Source organism: Platichthys flesus, chromosome 7, assembly GCF_949316205.1.
Source record: "Platichthys flesus chromosome 7, fPlaFle2.1, whole genome shotgun sequence".
NCBI lineage: Eukaryota > Metazoa > Chordata > Actinopteri > Pleuronectiformes > Pleuronectidae > Platichthys > Platichthys flesus.
In genome coordinates this window covers 8,531,747-8,556,651 of record NC_084951.1, presented here as the reverse complement: position 1 = coordinate 8,556,651, position 24,905 = coordinate 8,531,747, and the positions used below count along the sequence as shown (strand labels likewise).

The following is a 24,905-nucleotide window of genomic DNA, read 5'->3' as shown; positions in this document are numbered from 1 at the left end:
GCAGCTTCTTTCCATCTTTTCTATCTCACAGGCAGACTTTCAGTGGAAGCTCCGTGTTGTTGCATGTGCACATCATACATGCACACACACACACACACACACACACAAACAGCCACAGGCAATAATAGATCTGCTCCCACAGTGATGCTAATGCATATATGCACAAAGACGAACATGCAAATGTGCACTTGCACTAGCATGCAAGGACTGGTGCCCTGAATTTGTTTTGGGTGACTTCCCCTCTCTCACATTCAAATAACACAAACATATGATACAACACATTTTGTCTGATAAATTAGACCCAACTAGCATCATGCAAGGATTTATTCAGATGAGGAACACAATCTCTGCTAGCTCACTGTCTCTCTGTCTCGAAGCAGTTGCTGAAATTAGAAACTAAATAACTATTAGAGTTAGAGGATGGGCGAGAGGGGGAGGAGAAAGAGAAAATGGGAGAGCACCTCCCCAACAGTAGCAGAGAGAGAGAGAGGGAGAGAGAGAGAAGGAGGGAGGGAGGGAGGGAGGAAGAGGGAACGAGAGGGAAGGGAGAGCAGAGGAGCTTAGAGAGGGGATCTGCATTGTAAGTAGCTCTGAGAGCAGCAAGTGGTGGTGGCCGTTTTTCAACCTGTTTTTGTTTTCTCGAGGAGCAGGAGAACGAGAAAGTGTCAGGAGGATGAACACAGAGTTGAACAAGTCTCAGCTGTGTTTTTTTTAAAAGATAGAGAGAAGAAGCTGTAGGAGGAGGAGTGGGAAAGAATCCAGGAGGAACACAAGGCAGCAATGGATAGAAGAGTGGCTCAGTCTGACCCTGGGATGGCCTGGATTCTCACACTGCTGCTGGCCACCAGCCAGCACATGCACTAGACTGCTAACGCCAACGAGGTACAGTACTGGGGAACAGAAACAGACCTTTCTAAACACGAAAATGAAAAATAAAAAGCTGAAAATCTATCCACACATTTCACTACATTTCCAATAACGTCATGCTCAGAGTTGCAGGATTTTGCTGCTGGAAGGGAAAGTTGAGTCTCGTTATTGGTCCGAGAGTGCAAATTGTTCTTTGTTTGGTGCAACTTGCAGAAAGTAGTGCTGTGCCGCCTGCCAGGTGCATTGGATACATGTGACAACCTACATGCTCCGAAAACAAAGGGAGACACTGTGTGTGAATGGGAGTCCGTAAACAATACCACCATGAGAGGGGTTATCTGCACTCTTGTTTGTCTGGATTTCAGTTTCTTCTCTACCAAATATCCAGCGATTTAAGCAAAGCCCTTCAGCACAAGCCCGACACCGTTCCCACTTTTTATGCATCACAAAATGTTGCAAATATCCAGCTCAAGTAGATGCATAAATCCTGCCAGGGCGAGGGTTTGCTTCTCTATTCATATATTCTCCTGGAAGAAGTTGCAGCTTGCATCGCTTGTGTTCCCAGCAGGAAGCTCCCTGTAGGCAGTGCAGAGGGAGCTGAGTCTCCAATGTGATGCTTACAGTGCAGCAATGAGTTGTTGCAGAGCAGGGCAGGTAAGTGCTTGTCTGGAGTATGTTGGATGAGGGGTTGTTAAAAACTGTATAAGGCTGAAACTTGGCGCCACACACACACACACACACACACACACTCTGGGACATTTTATCATACGTCTCAAAAACCTTCTCTGCCTGTATTAGGAGATGAAGCAAGAGTTTGTGGTACTTAACTGAGGCCTGCACATGGTTCGGTGCGTATGTGTGGGTTTTCTTTTCCTCTGTCTCCCTCTGTTTGTTTGTTCACTCATGTGAAGCCTCCAGCGGGTCAATTTGTTGACACGGCTTCATGAGAGATAAATATTAACACAGTGATGACATTCAGCAACCAGGGTTTCATTTTTAATCCGACACATAAAACTGCTCCCCTCCACCTATTTCACATGGAGATTGCGAGACACTCTACGGCTGTCCAGACATATGCTCAACATCAGCATGAGGGTGAGCTGAGGGGATGTCTGGTGTCCTGATGAGTAAGGGAACTGTCATATGTGTTGTGGCTATGGATCGTCTGAAAGGTGCATATTTTGGCTGGAGCACAATTAGACAGCAATAGGTGTTTTCTGGATTAGCTGATTTACTACGGCATGTCTGACGCGAATGCACCACCTGGATGTTGTGCTAGATGTGCATCAGCATTGACTCTGGACTTTATCACAGACTGGAGATCCACAATACAAGTCTTCAAAACAATACTTCTTTTTTTTTTTTAAATCAAGGTTGTTTGATTTCCTTTAGCTGTGAATTCAGTTTCCATTCGGTCAGCACTCTGCTGTAGATTTGATGTCACTCTTTGGGCCTCCTCTTATCGCTCAGAGATTTATAGCTCACCGCAGGGCCCTTTCCTCCTCCCACTTCCTCCCTCCCCCCACGACTATACGTCTGGAGAGCACCTGCCCCATCACCTGCCATTCAGACATGTCTGTCTGTCTGTCTGTCTGTCTGAGCGTGTGTGAGTGTCCTTGTTTTTTTTACTTATGTAGATCTATAGTCTATATTCACACTACTAAATATTTCTTTTGAATATGGTGGGTTCAAACTAAAACAATCTCTGGACATGTGTGCTCCTGGTTGTCACAGATTGCTTGAATATTTACTTGTCTCCTACATATAGGAATTTGTATAATTGTAAAATACAGAATTTAAGCTGTTAGCAAAGAGGGGACAGCAACACTTTTCACTCTGTGATCTACACTGGTACCTCAGGCTAATGATGGTTGCTTTCTTCTATCGTGACAGTAAAGACAACGGTTATGAATGTCTACATCATTGTTTCCAAACATCTCAGTTTCTGCCCGTCTATAACATAACACAGCCGTGGAGAGTTAAAACTATTAGGGCCAACAGCATTTCCAAACTTTTCCAATTTTATTGACTGTAAAACTCCAGAGCATTGTGGACCCCAGGTGTATCTGTAGCAGATGCGTGCGTGCATGCAGTGTGTTGCAGGAAAGCGATCCAGGATGCCACACCTTGCCCTCATCCTACCCCTTACCACACACACACACACACACACACATGCGCACACACACACTAGCTCAGCTGCCAATTTGAATGTGACTTGCTGTCTATACTCTGTGTTTTGCACCTACCTGTTTTCGCAGAAACCAGGCTAAAATCATTACAGGCATCATTGACTGAAAGCGAATCTGCCCTGTAAACATCAGTGACACTGATATCTTCTGGAGACACAGTCACTTTCCTAGCTTTTCGACTTGTGGCCTAAATAACTGTGGCACTAATGGCCCGTAATAACAGCCCTTGCTCCTGCACGTGTATCCTCGAGTTGCTTTGTTTGTCTCCTGGCCAGCTTAGTAGTCAATTTCAGAGGAATGAGTTTGCAGAGTCATGCAGGGAATGTGGAAAAGTGTCTCAGGGGGTTTCATCTTGGGGTTGGGCACTTCTAAAGTAGGACATGAACTTGTCTTCAAAACTGGACTGTAGAACAGACCACCTACTGAGGTGCTACTCGTGCATTCAGTTAATTAAAATATGATGTTGTGTTTTGCTTCAACTCGTAGATGGAAAACTATTTGAAAAGCAGGAGTGCACAGGCTTCATTATTTGATATAAATCTGTGTTTCTGGGAATATTCAGCGCAGATGTGAAGGTTAAAACAGACAAAGGGTTAAAAGTGTAGCCTGGAGCTGCTGTGTGCAGATCGCTGCACACCTGTCTAGCACTGCAGCCCTCCGGTCATTTTACTTGGTGACTTATCCAATACAGCGTGGTCTGTGTTTCACATTTTCACTCATGCAAGATAATCAGTTTCTGGCTTAGGAGACATTGCCTCTTCACTGAACTGCATTTTTGTGCCTCTTTGCTCTCAAAAAACAAAAGACAAACCAGGTGTTACCCCTTCCTTTTTAGGCCATTTTAGCCTCTCTCTTAATCCATGCTCTAATGCTGTTTGCACTGCTGGTTTTGGGGTCTCAATAGTTTATAGCCTTAGATGTGAGTTAAGGTAGAATTGTTTCAGGATAGTCAGGATCTCATTTTCAAAACAACACGCAGGCCGGCAGATTGCTTGTGCATACCTGTCCAGATAATGAAAGCAAGAAGCGGAGGAGGAGGAGGAGGTGGAGGAGGGGGTTTGAGGAGAAACTGCTGGTGCTCAGCCGGGAAAAAGTGGAGCAGGGAGCTCAATAACAGCATGGAAGAGCAGGCGAGTGAACACAAGGGCAGATGAAAGCGAGAGATGCTTCAGCAATTTGACGTAGAGTAGGTCAGCTCCTTTGCAAAGGATCAGAATGGAATGAAAGTGCTTTGATTGACTATAAGAGTACAGCAAAGCAACCACTTAATTTTTTTAATTATTTTATAGCTGAAGAAAAAAATTATGAAACTAAATGACTGCAGAGTCATGAATGGCTCTGCAGTCATTTAGTTTCATAATTTTTTTGTTTCATAATTGTTTTATTTAGTAAGTTCGTATAACATAAAAAGTCTCATTCATGGCATTCATGGCACTTCTTATGTTATACCCACTTGCAAAAAAAAACTGGATCTGTTATGATGATGGATCAACAGAAAATGTATCACTTTGAGAAAGGTATCAAAGAATATAGTTTGGCATTTCTGATTTGAAATTTAACATTTAACAGAAAAGGTTGGTTATATTTAACATTTTCCTACCATCACTAAATCCCTTTAAAAGAACAATGCTTTTATTCTGTCTCTTTCCAGCCTGAATGGTTCCCACTGAATATGTGATTCTTTTAAAATAGGTCACAAATATTGAGTTTTGTGTTTAATAAAGGCTGAGCAATTTCCTAATAAATGTCGTTTTTAGTGCAAAGATTTAAATTGTCCATTTGTAGGGGACTATATTCAGCCGTGGAGTGATAAATATTTGTGTGTGTTTGATATACTGGAATGAGCAACAGTGCAGCCTCATGGTAATGACTTAAAAGTCACTCAGTGTATAATTTATGAGTGTTTAAAGCCCCTACAAGGAGTTTTTATATGGTTATGAAACAGTCCTATTTTACTTTATGACCTACAACAGGAAAATTAGACAATCAGGGAGAAAATTGGCTTTTACCGAGTATTCTCAATGACTGCTGTCGGAACAGTTTACCTGCAAAGGTCAGAACAACGATTTATGATGGTCAGGCGAGAAAAGCTTATGTTAAGGTGGATGGAGAGGAAACAGATGTGGGGGTAGCTAGCCGGGCTACACGCTAAGGTAAAGGCTAACCCGTACAGACCAGCACTCCAGAGTCTCTCCCTCGCCAACTCCACGTCTCTTACAAACAAGATGGATGAGATCGGAATGAGAATTACAATACGTTACCTCTTTGCTATGCATCCTGCAAAAAGCTGTGTGTTACGGTGTGGCTTGATATTCCACCCAACTTTAAGCCCCTATACATTGAGTGACTTGGTATATTCTCAGGTGGGATTGTTCCATTTGCCCACAATAAAAGGAGGAAGTATGGATTTCTTGTACCTGTATAAATGTATTTACTACTCAATGGCTGTGGTGTTGCAGTGTTTTCTCAGTTTGTGTCCTGAACTAGCTACATTTCACATTGTTTGGAACGAGGTTATTATGACAGGTGACAGTGGAAACACTGCTTTGTCTACAGAGGTGCTAAAATCAACGGAAATTAAAAGTTCAATATTGGATGTTTAATATATTTGAGAGAATATCTGTGTCAAATGAGGCAATTTGACAAGTTACACACTGGCTCATAATTTTTATTTCATTTTAGATATGTATTATTGGAGACATTGTTGTTTAGCTGTATTCGAAACATAAAATGGTCTCATGTTCAGTTAAAATGGCCTGTGTGTGTGTTTTTTAACATGTTGTTTGAGAAACACACTGTACATCTTCAGGGTTTAGATATGTAACTAATAGGTTGGATTTAACTTTTCATATGATCATGGAACCTGCAGTAAAAAAATCCTAAATCAGAGCTTCTTTTGTTTCGAAACTTGTTTCATACGAACAACCGTCGTCTGTCAGAAGCTGCTGATTATGGGATTTTCTGGATTTACTGTGTGTTGGATCGTTGCCCCTCAATCTACTTGGTAGCTTTTGTGACTTAAAGCACCATAATTAGATCAGGTTATTTCCATAAGTTCGTCAATAGCCCCTTTGTGTCTGCACTACCCTGGCTGTTTGTCTCCTCTCCCATGTCAGCTTCTCCTCCTGCAGTTGTTATGGTGGGGCAGTAAAAGCAGGGGGAGGGGAGGTTAAAGGTCAAAAAGTCTTGGCGTTTACACGTGAGATGTTCATGACTTTTAAATAAGAGATTGCTGTTTGTCCTTTTTCCGGAAATACCCCTGAGTGAGACGAAGCCTCTCTATGTCCTGTCACTTTCAGTGGAGGGCTCATAGCGTCCCAAGCACACACAAACTCACATCAGGTGTGCCTTGTATTTGTGTGTGTGTGTCTTAACTTTGTATGATCGTAAGTCAGGTTGTCAGTATGCATCTTCATGGTGTCTCAGAAGGTCGTGGGTAAATTGCCTGAGGCTACAGGAGAGGATTAGGAGGTCCCACACCATGTGTAAACATTTGTGTAACCCCTCCCCCCAAATAGCCTCTGGGGTGCTCACCTGTCTCGGTGGGTTGAGGCTGGAAGAGGAACGAATGCCTAGAAGTTCCCTGACCTGAATTTACTCGACTATTCTCTCACCGTGCAGACATCGTCCCCTTCACATCTGGTGCGCTCTCACCGATTGGAATTCGAGTCTCGCTGAGGAGTTTGTTTTTATTGAGAGACTCAGATGAAGCCCATTAAAATACCAAGATGATAGCTGCTGGATTCCATTCCAGGTATTTAAGGTGAAACGAGGTGAAACAAGGTGAAACAAGGTAATCATTAAAAATGTTTTTGCAGGATCAAATTCAAGTCATGTGCCACTAATTGACGTGACATTATCGTCATACAGCTCAACAGACAGAAGGGAGGACACGTGGAAAAACCTGCCAACCTTACACAAGCACACAAATGTATTGCACAATGTCTGAATTGAAACATCCAGTGCTCAGTTGCACTTTTTATGACAACACAATATTTTACGTCACAATAATTCCATGGATAACCATTTAAAGTGGTTTAAGATTGACGGCAGCAGGTAATTACTGGCTGTAAGTGTATACACTGCTCCATCACTCAGTAATCACCAGAGATTGTTGACGTGTTCTATAACACAGATACATTTAAAACAGACCTTGATGGAACTTTGATTTACTGTAATAACAACTAAAACTGGTTTCGCAGCACAGGGCACATGGAGCAATAGTGACGCTGAATGATGTCACGTCTTGTCTTGGCAGACAATGCCGGCACTTGAGTCTGCTGCTTGGCAATTAGTGGTCCGATGTGACTGAGTTAAACTGCGATCTCGCACACATACATGAGCTGGTCGCACCACACTGTCATTACACCCCAGTCTGTCTGACCAAACACACCGGACTCATGCTCACAGACAGAAAGCGTGCGGGGGAAGGAGCAGATACTCTCACTTTCTCAAGGAGGTTTTGTCATATTGTAAGTTCCACACTGAGCACTGGGATTTGATATAAGTAAGATAGATGTACTCTTTTGATCCCAATTTGGGAAATGATCGAATATCCATATATATCCAGATTTGAATCCGCAACACCTCAGCAGTACAAAAAATGACTCAGACTGAACCCCATGTATAATCCGTTAAGAGCTTATGCTGCAGTTTCATGGTCAAACTAAATGCTGATGTCATTGCCACACTTATTGCTATAAGCTGCACACTTAAGGTTTGATTTGGTTCTACTTTTTGTCTTGATTTATTTGACAGAAAACAGGAAGTGAGGAATGACATGCAACAAAGGTCTGCAGCCCAAATCAATCATGATATTATGATAATACAGAGTAAAACCTATTTATACAGCCCCTTTGAAAAAAGGTTATAGATGAGAAAACAGTAAAAACAAGATAAGATAAAACATTATTAAAGATTAAAAAAGGTGTTAGGGTACGAATTAGATGGAAATACACCTATAATATTTGTCTGGAAGCCAATGAAGGGAAGCTAAAATCAGAGTAAAATGCTGTTTATTATTAGTTTAGTGAGAATTCTGGTTGCTGCGTTTTGGAACAAGCTGTAGTTTATGTAGAGTATGTTATTCATCTTCATGGTATTCATGTTAACCACTAGAGCATCAGGATGACCTGATAAACATGTTATCTTTATTTGACCTCTGGCGCAGGTAATTTCGAACACTTCCTTATCCTGTCTACAAGTGAGAATGAGCTTGTTTTTTCTCTACAAAGAAGCAGCAATGAAACAATAAAAAATAATTACCAACTTGAAATACATACTTAGAATAAACATCTACATTAGTAAAATACCTGCAAGCATTAATATGTGTTTTATCAGCCAAAGTATTTTTTTTAGGTTGGTCCAACAACTCTTTTCATAGTGAATACACCAGTATCTAGATATATGTAACCATGTTAATTATCCTGTATATCACCTTGTAGTATTTGAAAAAATGAGCATTGTTAGACTTTAAATCTGACGAAGACTCGACACGTCTAGGAATTTTATTTCATATCGCACAAAGGGATGGTGTGAAATCTCTGTCCTGCCAAAGCCTGCAGGTTTAATCTCACAAGCTCAGTTTGAGCCTGAATAAGAGCATTCGAGAGAATAAGAGCAGCAAACTGTGGGGTACTGGTGCAGCAGCAACAAAAGAATACAAGACCCAGTGCACTAAAAATTAACCACCTGCAGCATTAATAAACCCTGGACCCACTGCAAAGAGAAACTAAACACACACTAGGTAAATAATCATAAAACTGAGAAATGTTATCAGTTCGCCTTTGAACATGGACAGGGACACATGACTGATGCAGTTTGTTCCATAAAACTGGACCAATGTCTCAAATCGGCCTGCACGAGATGTGAATATTAGTCCGGTGAGTGGCAGCCTGTGACGTCCTCCGGTTCGGACCCAGCTTCCAGGCAACAGCACAACTCAACACTGTTATTCCTCCTGTGAGTCTGCCATGGCTCAGCACGATTACATGATGAGGCATATGCTGTATTTCTGTTATGTGATTCTCCAACTCTCATTTCTGTCTGACTTCTCCACACTGGAGGTGGCGCTGATCCCCAAACTGAACACTGGGTCAGAAGAGGCTAAGTTCATTTGAGGCTAAACCATTTGTTGGACCAGCATGAGACTGTAGATTTCAGCTTAATCAGAAGTGAGTTTGTCTGTACTCTCATCAGGGGAGCAGCAGTGGGACACTATATAAGGGCATAAACTAATGCAAAATACAGCGTCCATATTTATATAATAATAGTTACTTCAAGTCATTGTTGGTTTTGTTCAGGAGGATTTTCTCAACTTTCAGCAGAATTTAAAAGATTGTTTTGTAGTTTAGGTAGAATTGATAGGTTTCTAGTTTTTTTCCATTAGAGTGTCAGAGGCACACTGTCCAGGATGTTTGATGTTGGAATTGTTGTCTGACAGTCGGCCACACTGAACAAAGCGGATTGCTGTTTCCAGCCTAAGAGATCTCATTAGGAATATATTTGTTATGAATAATGAAGCACACCTTTATTAGTAGTAGTGGAGTTGTGAGGAGATGGTTGTGGTGGGTGTGGGTGAACAACCAGTTAAACCGACACACCAGAGATGACGGTTGGTGCGCACACTCCCACCTGTGGTTAGATTCGTCAACAAGGACATTTGGCAAATGTTTTTTTTTTATGTAAATAAACAGATAGTGGCTAGCATCACTGTGAAACCAGGTCTTTACATCCACCAAAGAATTTATGCTTCGCTCCAGGATCCAGGGTTTTTCTAGTTTTTTCCACATTTTCCTCACTTTCTCAAGAAATAATTTATAGATCTTGAATTGGAATCTGGATTTTAAGAGGGTGTGTAGGTTTAATTTAATTTTTTATAAGGGGACTGTTGGGCGTCTTGTTGTATGCACTCTACTGAGTGAAATTCATCACGATAACCAAGTCAGTGAGTAACAATTACTGTATACACTTTTGATAATGCTAAGGTCGATATACACATGTAAAGCAAGACGGGATATTTCAGCGGAAAATAAATATATTGTCTAGAATATTTTACTGATACGTCCAGTACACATTTTCATATATGAACAATGTCCTTGTTATGTTTACAAACATGTAATCTAGGCACAAGTTTCATACACATATTTTCTGTTGCAGATTGTTTGTATAGAAACTTAATTTATATCAGTTGCAGATACATCCCCACACACAAGTTTACAATAATTTACAGTAATAGTTCTCTGTGAAAGAACAATCCTCCATAGTGCCTCTTTATTAAATCAGTGTAACAGTCACACTCCCTAACATTAGAAATAGCTCAACCAGCTCTAACACAGCTCCCCGCGACAAACTTCAAGCAAACTTTAATGAACCGATTACACAACATTGACTCTGTAGTGAAGCTGAATCAGCAACAGATTTTATGCTCATATTCATGAGATACACTTCAATAAGGGATTTTTCTGAGACCTTTGAGATGAAAAATGTCACAATTAAAAGAAATGCTTCTCATATGGCTGCTGGCAATAAAGTCATGCCAGAGTGCCATTCATTAACTGCTGTACGCAGACATGTCGTCTTAGAGCAGCCTTGTGAAATTACAGGGGGAAACGCTGGCAGCAAAGTCCATAACAGTCATAAATAACAGCCTGCTATGACAAGGGAAATTACACGTCTTTGGAATTGAAACTTTAATAATGTGATATATTGCTGTCGGTGTGATGAATGTGTAGTACGTGTGATGGGATGCTTTCATGTTTTGATAAATATGACGGTCAGGCTTATCGTCACTTTCTGGGATCTTGAACTTACAGAATAACAAATTGTCTACAAAAATTAGGTTGATTGATGATGAGTTGGCGATTGGTGGAGGATTACGTCAACATTCACTCGTTATGACAGTGTTGAAAGATGAGGTACACAAATACTCTGTAAATACGGAAGTAATTCCTATTCGATCTGATATGACAGACTGGGGAGGGAACAAAGTAGAGTTCATACAATGGTGCACATCTACAGCAGGCCTATACTGTAACCACATCCAGACACCAAAAAGCTTGAGTCATTATGCAGCTGTGGTCTGGATGTGTTTATATGGTTCAGTGGCTGCACTATATGGGTGGATCAGTATAAGCAGTTCCCACACCCTCTCAGGTGTCCTGTGCTCAGGGCAGCCGGGTCCAGGCTCCCACATAAAGGCTGCCTTTGTCTGCAGTCGGGAACAGGTAACCATTTGTGCCTGCACTTCCGTGTGTGTTTGTGTGTGTGTGTGTGTATGTGTGTGTGTTGGTGTGTGTGTGTGTGTGTGTTCGTGTGTGTGTATACACCTTACATGCAAACATTTGTGTGTTTTTCAGAGAGAAACAGAGCGGTTGGAGTCAGTCTACAGTTTCCACAAGAACAGGTGTGGCTTTTCAGTAACCTCATAGTCACATACAGCACAAACAAAGGAAGATAAACCCTCCAGTAAACAAACAAAGTTATACTTCGAGGAAATATATTCATTTATGCTTGTAGCCCCTCAAGGGACACCCTGATACTTTACAGGTGCACAGCTTAATAGAATGTAACATGATACTACTATAATAACTATAATGTCAAATATAACTGTCACATAAAAAAACAGTTAATATTATGAATAAAGTCTAAATTACAATTACGAATGCATCAATTTAGTGTAGTAATTTTGTGTTGTGAGAGAATGTAGCGGTTTGCAATGGAATAACTGACTAAAAGCACAAGTTATGAGTGTAGAGTTGATAAGTAGTTTTCTCTCACACAATGGTTCCAGGAGAGCAGTAAAGGGAGAGGGGAATAAAGAGGTAAAGAAGCGCTGCAGCATTGTCAACATCTTACAAAACATTCAAACAGACTTGAAATTGTGGAGTGAGTGGTTCAATGTGAGGAAGCTGATATTTTCAAATGTACGTGCGAACGTGTCTGTTATTCTATGTGGAGTGTTATCGTGTTCGTTTTTTCACACCCTCTTAACCGATAGAACACATAAATACACCATGACTTGTGATATTCACACAGGAAATCAGCTCTGAAAGTTGCTATTTTGCTACTTAGCTTAGTGCTTCTCAAAAATACTTTTCTTAATCCCCATGACAAATACTAAATGTCTCTGCTGCTGGACCTGAATTATCAATGTACCCATTTTTTATTTCTAAAAAAGAAGAATTGTTCACATTAAATCATGTTTGTTAATAGGTGATGCTATCTTAACTTATTTCAAAACAATTGAAGCAAACTCTGTGCTCCTTTGTGTGTGTATGCACGCATGTGTGTGTGTGTCCGTACTATTCCTTTTACCTGGTGTTTACCTGGCAGAAGTTAAGGATTACCTGCTCAGGAAGAAGACTCTGAGCTCTTCTGTTGTGTGTTTAAACAGCCTGTCAGGAGAGCCAACTTTATGACCCACTGCTGGGTTCTAACACACACTCCCTGTAAATATTCAATCAGGTATGGTGGTGCCTGCTCGCTATTGTGGGCGGAGAGGAAGGTAGATCAACAACCAGAGTGACAGGTGAGTGTAGATCTCAGGTGCAAGGTGAGAGTGCTGAGGATGTGCTCTCTTCCTCTCGTCTGTGCATCTGTTGTGGTATTCTGTCTGGAGCTGGTTTGTGTGTTGTGTGTGTGTCGGTGTGTGTGTGTGACAGAAAGATGTTAAATACAGGGGTTGGATGCTGTGTGTAGAGAGGTCTTTAATTAGAGCAGGAAGACAGAGCTCCCGGAGACACTCTACTCTAGACTTAAGGGTGGGAGATTGTGTGTGTGTGTGTGTGTGTGTGAGGACTGGTTCTGAAACATCCTGCACGTGTCAATAGTTTGAGGGTGTCTGCTGTTGTGTGTGTGTGTATCTTGATATATGAATCCCAAAAATGTGCAGAAGCCCTTTTAGAAAGTCAATCCTATACGACCACCGTCGACTGAACATCCAGAGACTGTCTAGTTTATTAAACTTACACAAGTCTGATTACTGTTCATTATAACCGTATATATTGTTTAACACTCAGTTGGGTCTGAGGAATCTCCGGTGAGTCTCAGCTAAGTAGCTAACAGTGAATTGTGTCCAGTCGACCGTACCTGATTGCAGGATAAGTGGTTTGCTGCTGTACTGGTTTATACTAAGGCACCGATTTGTTTCTTGTTGAAACATTCCAGTGTACCCCAGTGTGTCCCTAGGCAGTATAATCATGTGTCCATTTTTTCAACATCCACATAGCGTATTAGAAAGAGCAACAAACAAAAACCAAAAGTGATAGAGTGATTGGAGCTAAAACCAAGTGTTTCTGACAGAGGCTGAAAAGAGAAGCCGCAAAACTGGACGGCACGAGGAAAGTCACGTGTTTCTGAACATTAGAGCCTGTCAACCTTTTCAAGTAAAAATTGGGAACCTGAATATGAGCTTAATATGTCTTCTTTAATAATCCATGTTTTTTGTTTGCTGAAGTGACCAAACTTCTATTGTCTATATAAATCCAATTTGTTTTTTAATCATCGTCCTTCTCAGGTTTGGGTCCACACTTCCTCTAGTTTTGTCATAAGGTGAAACAACCAACTATGTCACTGTGAAGTGCTGACTGGATCTTGATGTATAAACTGTACAGTTAATATAAGTTATTTTTCCACACTCTCCCTCTGCAGCTCCCATGTTTTCGTCCAGCCATGCTCCCTGGGTATGGATTCTCACCTTTTCCTGATTTCCAACCTCACCTTCATGCTTTTCGCTGCGGGGGAGAGAGCCCCAGCATGTGGATCCCTGGCTCAGGAGAGTCCCAGGCTCTGAGCGAGGTCCAGGAGGACAGGCCTCTCCTCCACCCGTGCCATCTCAAGCATGTTGCAGTGTGCCAGGAGGAAACATTGGCTTTTATTGAGCTACAACCACCAGTGGCTCCGAAACTAAACGGCCTCAGCTCCCCAAGGCAGGCTGTTACTCCAGATGCACAATGCATTACACACACTCTTTCATTGAGTGGTTACAGACACACACTAAATGAGCTGAACGACATGAAGAACGGCTGCCACAGGACAGACAATGAACATGAAACAACTTTGAATTTAAACTCTCATACAACTGTGGGCGATGGCGAACCCGAGCGGACTGAAAAGCCACAAACTGTCACCACGGTATGTCATCCCCCCCACACAGCTCTTAGCCTCCCTCTGTCGTTCCCTCTGTCCTCTCTATACACAAACACAGACTCATGGGAATCTCAGTTACCTTGTTCACCATCCTCACCTGAAGGTCCAGGGTGTCTGAGCCAAAACTCCTGCCAGCTACAGAGGAGAACATCACAGGGTTCAGTGAAAGAAAAGTCAATCCGTGAGTGTGCATCTCATTTCTAAATTGACAAGATTGACGTAACAAATTACGATTCAAAAAAACGCTTTATATGCTCTTCTTGAGTTGTTTTTTTCTGGTTTCCAGGGCGAAAGATGCAGGTTTATTCTCCAGATAGCACGAGTGAAGAGTCTCTCAGCAGCCCGATCCTGGACTACATCTTCCCTGGACCTTTTGCATCCTTTCTAGAGGAGGACCTCAGTGGATTATCCTCCCTGGAGACTATGTCAAGTCCCTCATCCACAGACGTTGCTACAGATCTCCCAGGCCTCAGTCATGAGGATATTTTTGATCTACCCACAGAGCCACTGCAAATAATAGAGGACTCAATACTGGGGATGAGGGAAGAGAGCGGGAGTGTAGAGATGTCCAGTGCCTCGGGGGGGAGCATTTTGTCACGCAGTCGTCATGGGGACCAAGAGCGGCGACGCTTCTCTGCCTCAGAACTCATATCTAGACTTCAGCTGTCTCAGAGGAAGAACTCCTTCACCCTGAAGCTTGGGAAGTCGCTGTCAGCACGGGTAGCCTCCAGGGAAAGACAGAGCCCCAACAGCCTCTGTCCCAGCCCTGACTGTGAGTAGACAAAAGATCTAATGTCGTTTCATCATAGGGTCCCATCCACTAACATGGAGGAAGCAGGATTTATGATTAACTCTATGATACACCCAGCCGCTAGGAGGCGATTGAGATGCTTTGGATTCATTTTGGGGAGCAGTCATACCACTCATCTGTAACTTGGAAAGATATACATAATGTATATATATATATATATATATATATACATACAGTATATATATATACATAAATATAATTTTGCAACATATCCAACAGGCAACATTCTCATTTTAACTTCAGATAAACTCAAACACAGAGAAATCCCTTTTGTTTTCCCAGCACCTCCATCAGCATCATATTAGAAAGGGATATTTTAATGTTCAGCAATGAAAAAGGGGGGCAATTGCATCAACCATAATATACAATATAATATAAATAATTGGTCAGAAGGAAAGACTTGGCAAAAAAAGTCTGTTGTGGTCATTTGATTGTAAAGAGCTACAAATGCCTGAAACTAATAAAATATATCAATATATAGCTGCAGCTCCACTTTATTATTAAAGGCTTCATATATTTGGTACATGGCCTAAGAAGATTGGTGAGCATGAAACAATATGTCTGAAAACTTCCAGACAGGCCTAAACTGAAATTATTACAGTACAGGGCCTCTTGACCCTTTATTACATGAGGTGTCTTGCTTCATCCATTGACCTCATTTTCAAGTCCTGCTTCTTATCTTTTTCAGATAAGTCCAACTCCAGGCACCAAAGCTCAGGAGGTTCTAGTAACAGCGCCCCAAACAGTCCTGAAGGACCTGCACCTCCTCTGCCCAGCAGTGACAGTGGGATGCCGCTGCATAGATGGAGCACAAAACTCGGGTAAATACAGACTTCCATTGTTTCAACACAAAAACGTGCAAAAATCAAAGATCAATGTCATTTCACATTTTCATTACAGAATGCGAAAGAAATCCATTGAAGACGACTTGGCCACACTTCCAACTGTTGCTAATTCAAATCGGCTGTCAAGGTTTTTACCGAGTTGTAAGTTTAACTAAAAGAAAGATTTCTTTTTTTATTTCATCTATTTAGATCGTCTATCCAGAAGTTTTCCCCTAACTGTCTTTTCCATAGCCAGTATTTTTATTTATTTGATTCCTGCTTCCTCCTGCAGCGATTCTGTACCAGGAATACAGTGACGTCGCCATCAACAGAGAGATTCAGAGGCAACAGGGGAAGGAGCCGGGCACAGAGGACGAGGGGCTCAGGGACGAGGGGTCTGACGGGGACCCGTCTCCATCAAACCTGTCTCCATCCAGCTCCTTCCGCTCCTCACGAGGTTCTGCTTTTGCACTGTGGCAGGATATACCCGATGTAAGAACCAGTGGTCAGCTTGACAATTTCAGCAATGAGGAGAGGAAGTTACAAGAGGTGAGTTAAGAGATTTCACATCTTATGATGGATTACATTTGGGTTTTCATTAGATTTTTCTATTGAACTGCTACAGCTGTTCATGCACTGTATGGCAGGCTGACATCCTGTGTCCTCCACTCAGGCAAAGTTTGAGCTGGTGACCTCTGAAGCATCGTACATCCGCAGCCTAACTATCGCTGTGGACCACTTCATGCTGTCGCAGGAGCTCGCTGAGTGTCTTGGAGCTCAGGATCGGCAGTGGCTCTTCTCCAAGCTGCCTGAGGTCAAAGATGTCAGTGAGAGGTGAAATAAATTGCAACTGATATTAAATATATTTCTGCTGTGCTCAGGTCATGGTGCCTGGTCTCAGGGACCAGGTTTTGTTCTTTCATTGACTGTATTTTCTGCTCACTTATTGTTTGCAGGTTCCTTCAGCACCTGGAGCGCAGACTGGAGCTAGACATTCTGCGTTTTGATGTGTGCGATATTGTCCTGGATCACTGCCCGGCTCTGCGAAGGGTTTATTTGCCTTATGTAACCAACCAGGCCTACCAAGAACAGACATACCAGCGTTTGCTGTGAGTAGCTGCCTCAACTGTATGTACAGTATAATGAAAACATAGCCTGATTTGGAAACCAAACTTGAACTTATATGTATAAGTATGCAGGCTTTCTCTGTGGACATTCATGGCTGTAGTGCAGAAAATCTAATTGTTTCATGCAGTGTGTCCAGAATTTCCTCTGAGCGTGTTGTTTTACACCTGCATGACTTAACTTGCACATGATTCATTGAAATGTATTCTTAAGAATTGTTTTTGTCAAGGCAAACAAGGAACTGGATTCTTCTTCAGAGTTTTTCATAAAGTCATTAAGGGGTTTTCTCTAAATGTGCTCGTCCTTTCATCTCAGGCACGACAACCCTCGTTTCCCCGGCATTCTGGCTCGTTTGGAGGAGGACCCCATCTGCCAAAGACTTCCCCTGACCTCTTTTCTAATCCTCCCATTTCAGAGGATCACACGGCTTAAAATGCTGGTGGAGGTACATGATTAAATGTTCACTGCAGGATTCGTGTTGGTACTTGAAACCCAATTATGTGAAACTGTAAATAGGTTAATATTGGGACTGGCCAAGTAATTTGCCCCAGCAGGCTTCTTTCCCTAACAGAACATGAGAAGAGCATTTTTCATTCGTTGGCATATCTTCAAAAACGTTGTTATTTTTCAGAATATCTTAAAGAGGACAACACCAGGCTCCCGAGATGAGGACACTGCCACGAAAGCTTTCAATGAGCTGAAAAAGGTGGTGATTATCATCCCTAATAGTCAGTTGGATAAGCTTCAGAATTATGGCTGGTGAGGCACAATAGTAATGACTGTGTTGGTGTGTGTCTTCTTAGATCATCAAAGAATGTAACTCCAGCGTACAGTCGATGAAGAGGATGGAGGAACTGATTCACCTCAATAAGAAAATTAATTTCGAGGGAAAGGTGACTGAAATATATGTGCATTGATCTAAAGACTGGATGGTGAAGAATTAACTTTTTCTGTCTTCCTTTAAAATTGTGAATCAAAGCATCATAGAGCTGTATCATATCGGGGGCATTGTAGGTTTGAAAAAACCTATGGAGTCAGGGGGGCGAGGTTAATACTCTGAGAAAAAAGTATGAAACCGTAAATTTGTCTTAATTTTATGGGGGGAAATCTCGGATTGAGATCTGCTAAAACTACATTAGTCTACGACATTAAAAAGAAGATATAGTTCATATATTAGCACAATTTTCTAAATAATGTGTGTTATAAGAATACAAAACAATATAAACCTGTGGCAAAAAATGTATAATGTCCGTATTTTTTTAGATACCCTTCTTGTTTCATGAAGAGTAGCCAACCTCCCCTGGCCTCACCTGTAGGTCAAACTTTGGTTGCTAAAGCTCAATAGTTGCCTTGTCCTCAAAAATACATTTTATTGTGTCTATTCAAAGTCTGGATGCTAATGATAATGTGATTTGGGGCTTAATGTTTACCCACAATGGCCCATATATGCCACATATACCATCTTATTCCACTGTGGTTATTGCTAAACAGCTTATTTCCTTTCTTTGTAGATCTTTCCTCTGATCTCTCAGTCTCGCTGGCTGGTGAAACACGGTGAACTCCTGGAGGTGGACACGCAAACAATGAGTATTTCTGGATCCAAGCTGAAGTTACCCACCAAGCCTGTGTACCTGCACCTTTTCAACGACTGTCTCCTGCTGTCCAGGAGGAAGGAGTAAGTGATGTTCAGTCGATGATCTGATGATTAAGGACACAACTAAATATCAGGGATTCTCTTCATACACAGTGTTCCCTCCCTAAGTTACAGGATAGGTTTGGTTTTGTCAGGTTTATGTAACGCAGTGATCACATGCCAGACTTTTTGGATCTCTTCAAACCGGCACTGAACTAATCCCTCTGAACCATCCTACAGTCTATGCTACAAACACTGGTTTAAATAGGTTTAAACCCTCAGTCAATATGGATTTGAGATTAAAAAAAAAATGTTTGTAGAGGTCTAATTTGTTCTGCCTTTTTCTGGTCCAAAGTGTAAAGTCTAGAATTAGTCTATAGAACACCCAAAAGAACCACTGATCAACTGTAACTAAAATGACAATGCATCACATTATAGAAATAAAGTTGTTGATGTACACTTGTGTTTTAGATGACAGTTAGATCAGAAGACTGATACCATACTCATCATGATTGTAACTAACTAATTGCTAACTGTGAGGCTATAACTAGCAGCCTGTTAGCATAGCTTTGCATAAGACTGGAAGCAAGGGCAAACAGCTTTAGATCTCATCTGTTTACTTCAAGCAGAAACCGAATTGTAGAAGAAACAACATTGTGGTTCTATTGGTGGATTATTAGCTGGACCATTTCTAGGCTGGATGCAAAGACTTCCTGAAGTCTTGCTGTCAATGAGGTTGACACAAACTAAAAACGACCTAGGCTAAGCTAAGTTAATCAGCTGCTGAATGTTCTATAATTCCATAAGAAGAATTTAAATATTTCCAACTTCAGCCAAGTACGGATCTCAACCTTTTAGCAGACATTGATGCGCATCCCCATTGATCTGATGCAAAGACAGTGAAATTAAATGGGCTCAAATCAACACAACACGGCTCTATTCTAACTTTGAAAGCAATTGACATCTTTTTGCAGTACCTGGAAATTCATGGTGTTCGTACATGCCAAGATAGGAGAGCTGAAAGTGAAGGATCTCAGTCAGAAGCTGCAGGGCATCTCAGGCTTCATCTTCCACCTGCAGCTGTGTGAAGGCCAGCAGCTCAAACACCAGATCCTGCTCAAATCCCACACTGAGTGAGTAACAACCCTTCATCCCTTCAATGATAACTTAACTCATATGAAAACAAGATGCTAGCAGATGGTGCTTTAACTGGCTTTGCTGGTTTTGTGGCTTCCAAGGAGCGGGAAGCAGAGATGGATCACAGCAATGTTTCCGTCCAACCCTTTGGAAGACATCGAGCAGGCCAATGAGAATGATGGTCAGTAGAGAGCTGCACGTTCATGAACCAGCCTCCAAAGTACCTTCATTCATCTTTTCTTTTCTTTTCTTCTCAGATATATCCCAGGTCCAGTGCATCAAAAGCTATCAGGCCCAGGAGCACGATGAGTTAACACTGGAAAAGGCCGACATTCTTCACGCTAAAACCATTACAAGTGATGGTAAGAATTTGGATTAAGTCTTATTCTAGATTAATTTAATTAGTTTGATGTCTGAAGCCTGTTGTATTTCCCCAGGCTGGGTGGAAGGCATCAGACTGTCAGATGGGGAACGGGGCTGGTTCCCCAAAACCTACGTGGAGGAAATCACGAGTCGCAGCGCGCGCCTCCGCAACCTCCGGGAAAATATCCGTATCAAATGTGTCACACAGAAACTGGAGGGAGATGAGTGACCAGTATAAAAACAGCTAGTCCTGTGTCAGAGGTGCAATTTAACCGTTTATTTTTTAAGGCTTCTGGCTCTTTCTTTTAATTTAGATGGATGTGGGAGCCTTATGTAGTTTGCAGGTTCTTCCAAAAGCCAACACTTTTGACTGCTTTTACTAGTGTCCTTTAATATGCTAACTATTACAGTACAAAGCCTCTGCTTTTCCGTCACAGTTTTACAATAACACTTATTCATACAACATAAGTCTATTGACGCATGCTGTCTGTGAAGGCATTTTAATATGATTCAAAATCAGAGAAAATAATCTAGTATCTCTATTATAAATGTGAGGTACACTGTGCATGAATGCACATTAAGTAGAATGCATCGTAAACTGAGCTCTGTGAGGTGCAGGACATTTATTCATGTATTATTACCACTGTAGAAAGTCACCTGAGGCAGATCCTACTGCTTAGCTTCATCCCACACATCACTGGCTTCTTATCTTTGGTCTTTGTTCTGCTGATTTAATTTCAGTACACTACACATCAGAAACACTACAGCGCACCAGTTAGTTTCCCTCCATGTGTTAAAGAGGTGGATTGTTAAAATAAGCCTTAATATTTATTAAAAAGGAAAACACCGTCCCCGTATGTACTGTTAATGGTGTTTAGTAACAGTAATCCGGCCTGCATGAACACCCACAATTGGGTTAGGTGTAGCTATTATTATTTTTACTGAAACTGTAATGTCTGAACTGTCTCTTTAGAGGGCTGCACTACACAAATACTTTCAATGCTCCAATAGGATTGTTAAAGTAAATATTTGTTTTTAATTCCATGAAAGAACCAAAGCACAACAATAAATTTATTTTACTGACAAGTGCTTATTCTCCTGATTCATAAAGTTACTACTGGGACTTCACACCATTCCACTGTTGTAACTACCAACTAGAGTATTAAATATATATGAATCTGCCTGTGAATATAGACCCCGACAAATTCACTGTTTACTCAGGTTGAAATAATATTTTGGTAAAAACTTCAGTTCCGAGTTATTTTAGTGATTTATGAAATATTTTAGATATATGCTCATGACATGTCTGTTTTTAAAGGCATTGAGCCCCTGGCAGGATATAATGGACTTGTAATTTAAATTAAAAAAACAATACCATATTCAAAATGTGCAAATCTAGCTTCAAAGTACATATCAATTTAGCAGCAGCTCAGTGAGGCTTGATGTTATTGCATTCAACACAAAACAATAGTTCTGAGTTGAATCAAAGCCTTCATATCAATAGTGTTAAAATCCCCATATGATCCATAGTGCAGTGTAACTGTGCTAAATCTGTTGTTAATGAACCACTCTAATCAACATTCAAATGTAAACTCTACTAGTGGCACATTAAATGTTTATAACCCAACTTTTTTTTCTTTCTCTAAGTTGTTAGTTGTAATTTAAATTGTTGCTATGGCTGCCTGTGTATTTATACTCCTCTAGCTGGTTGTTCTCTAAGGAGATTCTTGATGTAAATGTAATTTTCTGTAGATGGCCACATGTATAAAGAGTAGAAAATTGTTCATTTACTTTTTTTAACAGTAATTTATATATAAAAAGATATCATGGCATTCCATAGTTATAAACTTTGTATTCAGAGTGATTTCTAATAAACCAGTGAATAAAGATACTGTGATACACTGGATGTTTACTGGATATCTCAACACTACTGTAAATGTTTAACCACTGAAATAAAAACACTTCCATTCTACGTTGTGTTGAAGTAATGAATTTGAACTCTTTTTATAAACAGTTTATTCTTCAAAAGTAATGTCATCAGTTCTGTATCTGTTAAAACCAATACAGCTCTACAATGTCTACATCTGCTCAGAATCCAGGTCATGGCCTCATTTCAGTTTGTCCCCACATGAAAGAACTAAATTTATCTTTTCAGTTCCTCTGTGATGAAACCTCACACATCAAAATTAGGGTGAGAACATTCCAGAACATCTTCATCTCAACTCGGTGGCAGAAATTCGATGTAAAAGTAATATGTACAAGCTATCTACACAGTTAGTTCCAGTGCACTTTCACTCTCTGGTGAGTCAGCTGCGTCCATTGATGTGACGTTGGTCGGCTTTTATCATCGGCTCCTGGGACTCCTTCCTGCTCCTCTGCAGCTTTGGCAGGATTGGAGGTGCAGCCTGAATCCCGGTAATGTGGCTGCTTCTGTCCGGCTGCAGATCAGAGAGACAAAAACCTTGTTGATGCATTTGTCACCTTGGTGCATTTGTATCACAACTTCAGAATGTACTCTTCTATCCTGAATCAAGGAGCAGGGCTAAAATTTCAAAAGAATAAACCAAAAATGTCCTCGAACCCCAACAAAGTTGCCAAACTAAAACCAGACGTTGCCCAGGAGCTAGAAACGTTGCAGCATGTGTCAGAAAATGGTCTTAAAGCAGTTTCAAATAAGTATTAATCTGTTCTTTTGTATGTTCAGCTCTCTCCTGCAGTAAATATAACATATTCTACAGTCTTACCTGTTGTAGTTGAAAAATCCAGTTCTGATAATCCTCCAGACAAGTGCAGGAGACCTGCAGAGGCTCCACCAGATCGCCTGAAACAAAACACAGATTATATGAAATATCTGAAATAAATATATAAAGAAAAAGGTCACAGGTTTGAGCAGATTACCTGTCAGCTCAAACTCCAGCCGTCCAGGCAAGGCTGAGCACTCCACTGCTCTGATGCTGTGTCGAGGCAACCTGCCCTGTTACAGACGACCAGAGGAAAATGAAATGTGCAGGAATTGTTCTACTGATTGTACAGTCAGTATCACTTCATCTTATCTGCAGACTCATTCAGTGATGTCTCAGGCAGCAGGTTTGAGTTACAAAATGTTCTGCCCCTGATACATGTCAGGTGTCAAAATAACAAGCACTGTGTAATGACTACTGAGACACGATGTAATGCCACAGTGGCGGAGGAGGCGTAATTATGGATTTTCCCATAGAGTCATTTTACACTACCTCATATCGTACATTCAGCCGCTTGTTGTCCACTGACAGCAGCAGGACGTCTTGAGGGAAGAGAACCATCAGTCTTTCTTGGCGTCCCTGAGAGAACAAGGCCACTGTTACTGGTGCAGCTGTCTACAGTTAATAACACTGCAGAAGAACTGTGACACATAAACACATCAGATATTCTCCCTTCATGTTTATTTACCATATGCACATGTAATACATCTTGTATCAAATTTGTATAATTCATACAATATTCTATTGAAACTTTAATGATAATAATAATAGTTGGAGGGGGGCAGGAAATACAAAATACTGTAATATATATACTGATAGTAAGCTTACAACCAATCTCATTGACTACTTATCATTGTTTTTTCGTTTGTCGAAACTACTATAATAACACCTAAGTTATAATCATATAAGAATAATGAAGTATCTTTTACTTCATACTTCCTGCTTTCATTACCTGTGTCTATGCAGCCTGACAGAATGTGAATAGACTGGACGTTAACTACCTCTTTACCTCTGTCTAATGTAATGACAATAAAGTGGAAAAAAAAAAGTGGAAGTGAAAACATGGGGCAGTTTTTCTATCAAGCCACATGTTCATATCTTCCACAAGACTGATTCATTCTGTCATTCTTGTTATGATACAATGAAACTCAAACACAGAATTTATTTTGAGATAAGCTTGTAGTTATAGTGAGAGTATTGGCTTCTAATAGGATGTTGTGGTCATGAACCAACTACACAAAAGTCATCTCTGGTAAGAAATGTTTAGTTAAACTAATATAGTGCAGATTATCTCAACAGAGTGAGAGTAGTTATTACCTGTCTCTGTGAGTTGATGATATGGATGAGCGATATGTATCCTGGCTGACCCATGTGCTGTATGGGTGAACCCTCCCACTGCCATATTGGAGCTTGCAGTAAGTATTTGAGCAGTTCTTCTCTTTTCCAGCCCATATCACACGGTAACTACAGGAGAAATGAGTGACCAATTCAAAACTACAACTTAACCTCTATCACAGTGATAACCAGATATAGAAGAGGGGATTACTAGATAGGAGAGAGCGCAGTGAGAGGGACTCATGGGTTGTGTCATTGACTTATATCTCCTGTCTTCTATTTGCTGCGTCCATGTCTGTAACGCTGCAGCACTGTCACAGATGAACACCTTGGAATCCACCATTGGTCCTGGATTAAAAGAGGGAACAGAAATAGATCAAGTTCAGCATTTCTTCATTGTGTCAGTGTGTTTCAACGGAGTTTGGTAATTTCCACTGATTCACCGCTGATCTCAAACATGTGAGGTGAGTGTGACGTCTCGGCTTCCAGGGAGACAGCCTGTAAGGTGAGGCCAGAAAGAGGAAGGATACCCTGTAAGACAAGAAAAGATAACAAAAATAAAGAAAGCTATATTATTTCTGCCATTGTGCTTCAGTTTAGAAAATCAGCATAAGACCAACATTAATGACTCTGGTGACAGTCTCATACGAGGGATCCCTTTCCCAGGACTGAGACAACTGCAGTAAATGTCCAGTGTAACAGCAACATCAACAAAATAGCATTATAGTATAA

At 41.1% G+C, this 24,905-nt stretch overlaps 2 protein-coding genes across 4 annotated transcripts in view; one reads left to right on the top strand and one right to left on the bottom strand.

The window, feature by feature from the left end:
• Positions 1-571: 571 nt before the first annotated feature.
• On the top strand, positions 572-22,069 carry arhgef19 (Rho guanine nucleotide exchange factor (GEF) 19). Of its 3 annotated transcripts, none has more exons than XM_062392262.1 (16): positions 572-882; positions 13,707-14,385; positions 14,491-14,976; positions 15,704-15,836; positions 15,916-16,001; positions 16,132-16,388; positions 16,513-16,673; positions 16,796-16,948; positions 17,280-17,409; positions 17,596-17,670; positions 17,768-17,857; positions 18,476-18,639; positions 19,572-19,730; positions 19,836-19,915; positions 19,992-20,096; positions 20,172-22,069. In XM_062392262.1, the coding sequence occupies exons 2-16, from the start codon at positions 13,728-13,730 to the stop codon at positions 20,324-20,326; spliced, it is 2,892 nt and encodes a 963-aa protein (XP_062248246.1). In that variant the 5' UTR covers positions 572-882; positions 13,707-13,727; the 3' UTR covers positions 20,327-22,069. The 3 variants fall into 3 exon arrangements, with proteins under 3 accessions (XP_062248246.1, XP_062248248.1, XP_062248247.1); XM_062392264.1 differs by lacking the exon at positions 572-882 and adding an exon at positions 8,844-8,938; XM_062392263.1 differs by lacking the exon at positions 572-882 and having other exon boundaries at positions 12,411-14,385.
• Positions 22,070-22,096: 27 nt separating this feature from the next.
• Positions 22,097-24,905, bottom strand: part of LOC133956901 (uncharacterized) — a 10,773-nt gene continuing 7,964 nt past the window's right edge. Inside the window, exons 5-11 of the mRNA XM_062392265.1 lie at positions 24,617-24,704; positions 24,385-24,521; positions 24,156-24,302; positions 23,331-23,417; positions 22,996-23,071; positions 22,842-22,918; positions 22,097-22,535 (exon numbers count right to left, since the gene is read on the bottom strand). Of these exons, the coding sequence (XP_062248249.1) occupies positions 22,404-22,535; positions 22,842-22,918; positions 22,996-23,071; positions 23,331-23,417; positions 24,156-24,302; positions 24,385-24,521; positions 24,617-24,704 (744 nt within the window). The 3' untranslated portion in view covers positions 22,097-22,403. The remainder of the gene's footprint in view (positions 22,536-22,841; positions 22,919-22,995; positions 23,072-23,330; positions 23,418-24,155; positions 24,303-24,384; positions 24,522-24,616; positions 24,705-24,905) is intronic.

What these genes read in the sequence shown, in the direction of transcription:
- arhgef19 (XM_062392262.1), top strand. Translation starts at nt 13,728, where the DNA reads ATGCTCCCTGGGTATGGATTCTCACCTTTTCCTGATTTCCAACCTCAC. An exon ending in GTCAAGGTTTTTACCGAGTT is followed by an intron (nt 16,002 to 16,131) that starts GTAAGTTTAACT and finishes TTCCTCCTGCAG; the next exon opens with CGATTCTGTACCAGGAATAC. An exon ending in CAGACATACCAGCGTTTGCT is followed by an intron (nt 16,949 to 17,279) that starts GTGAGTAGCTGC and finishes CTTTCATCTCAG; the next exon opens with GCACGACAACCCTCGTTTCC.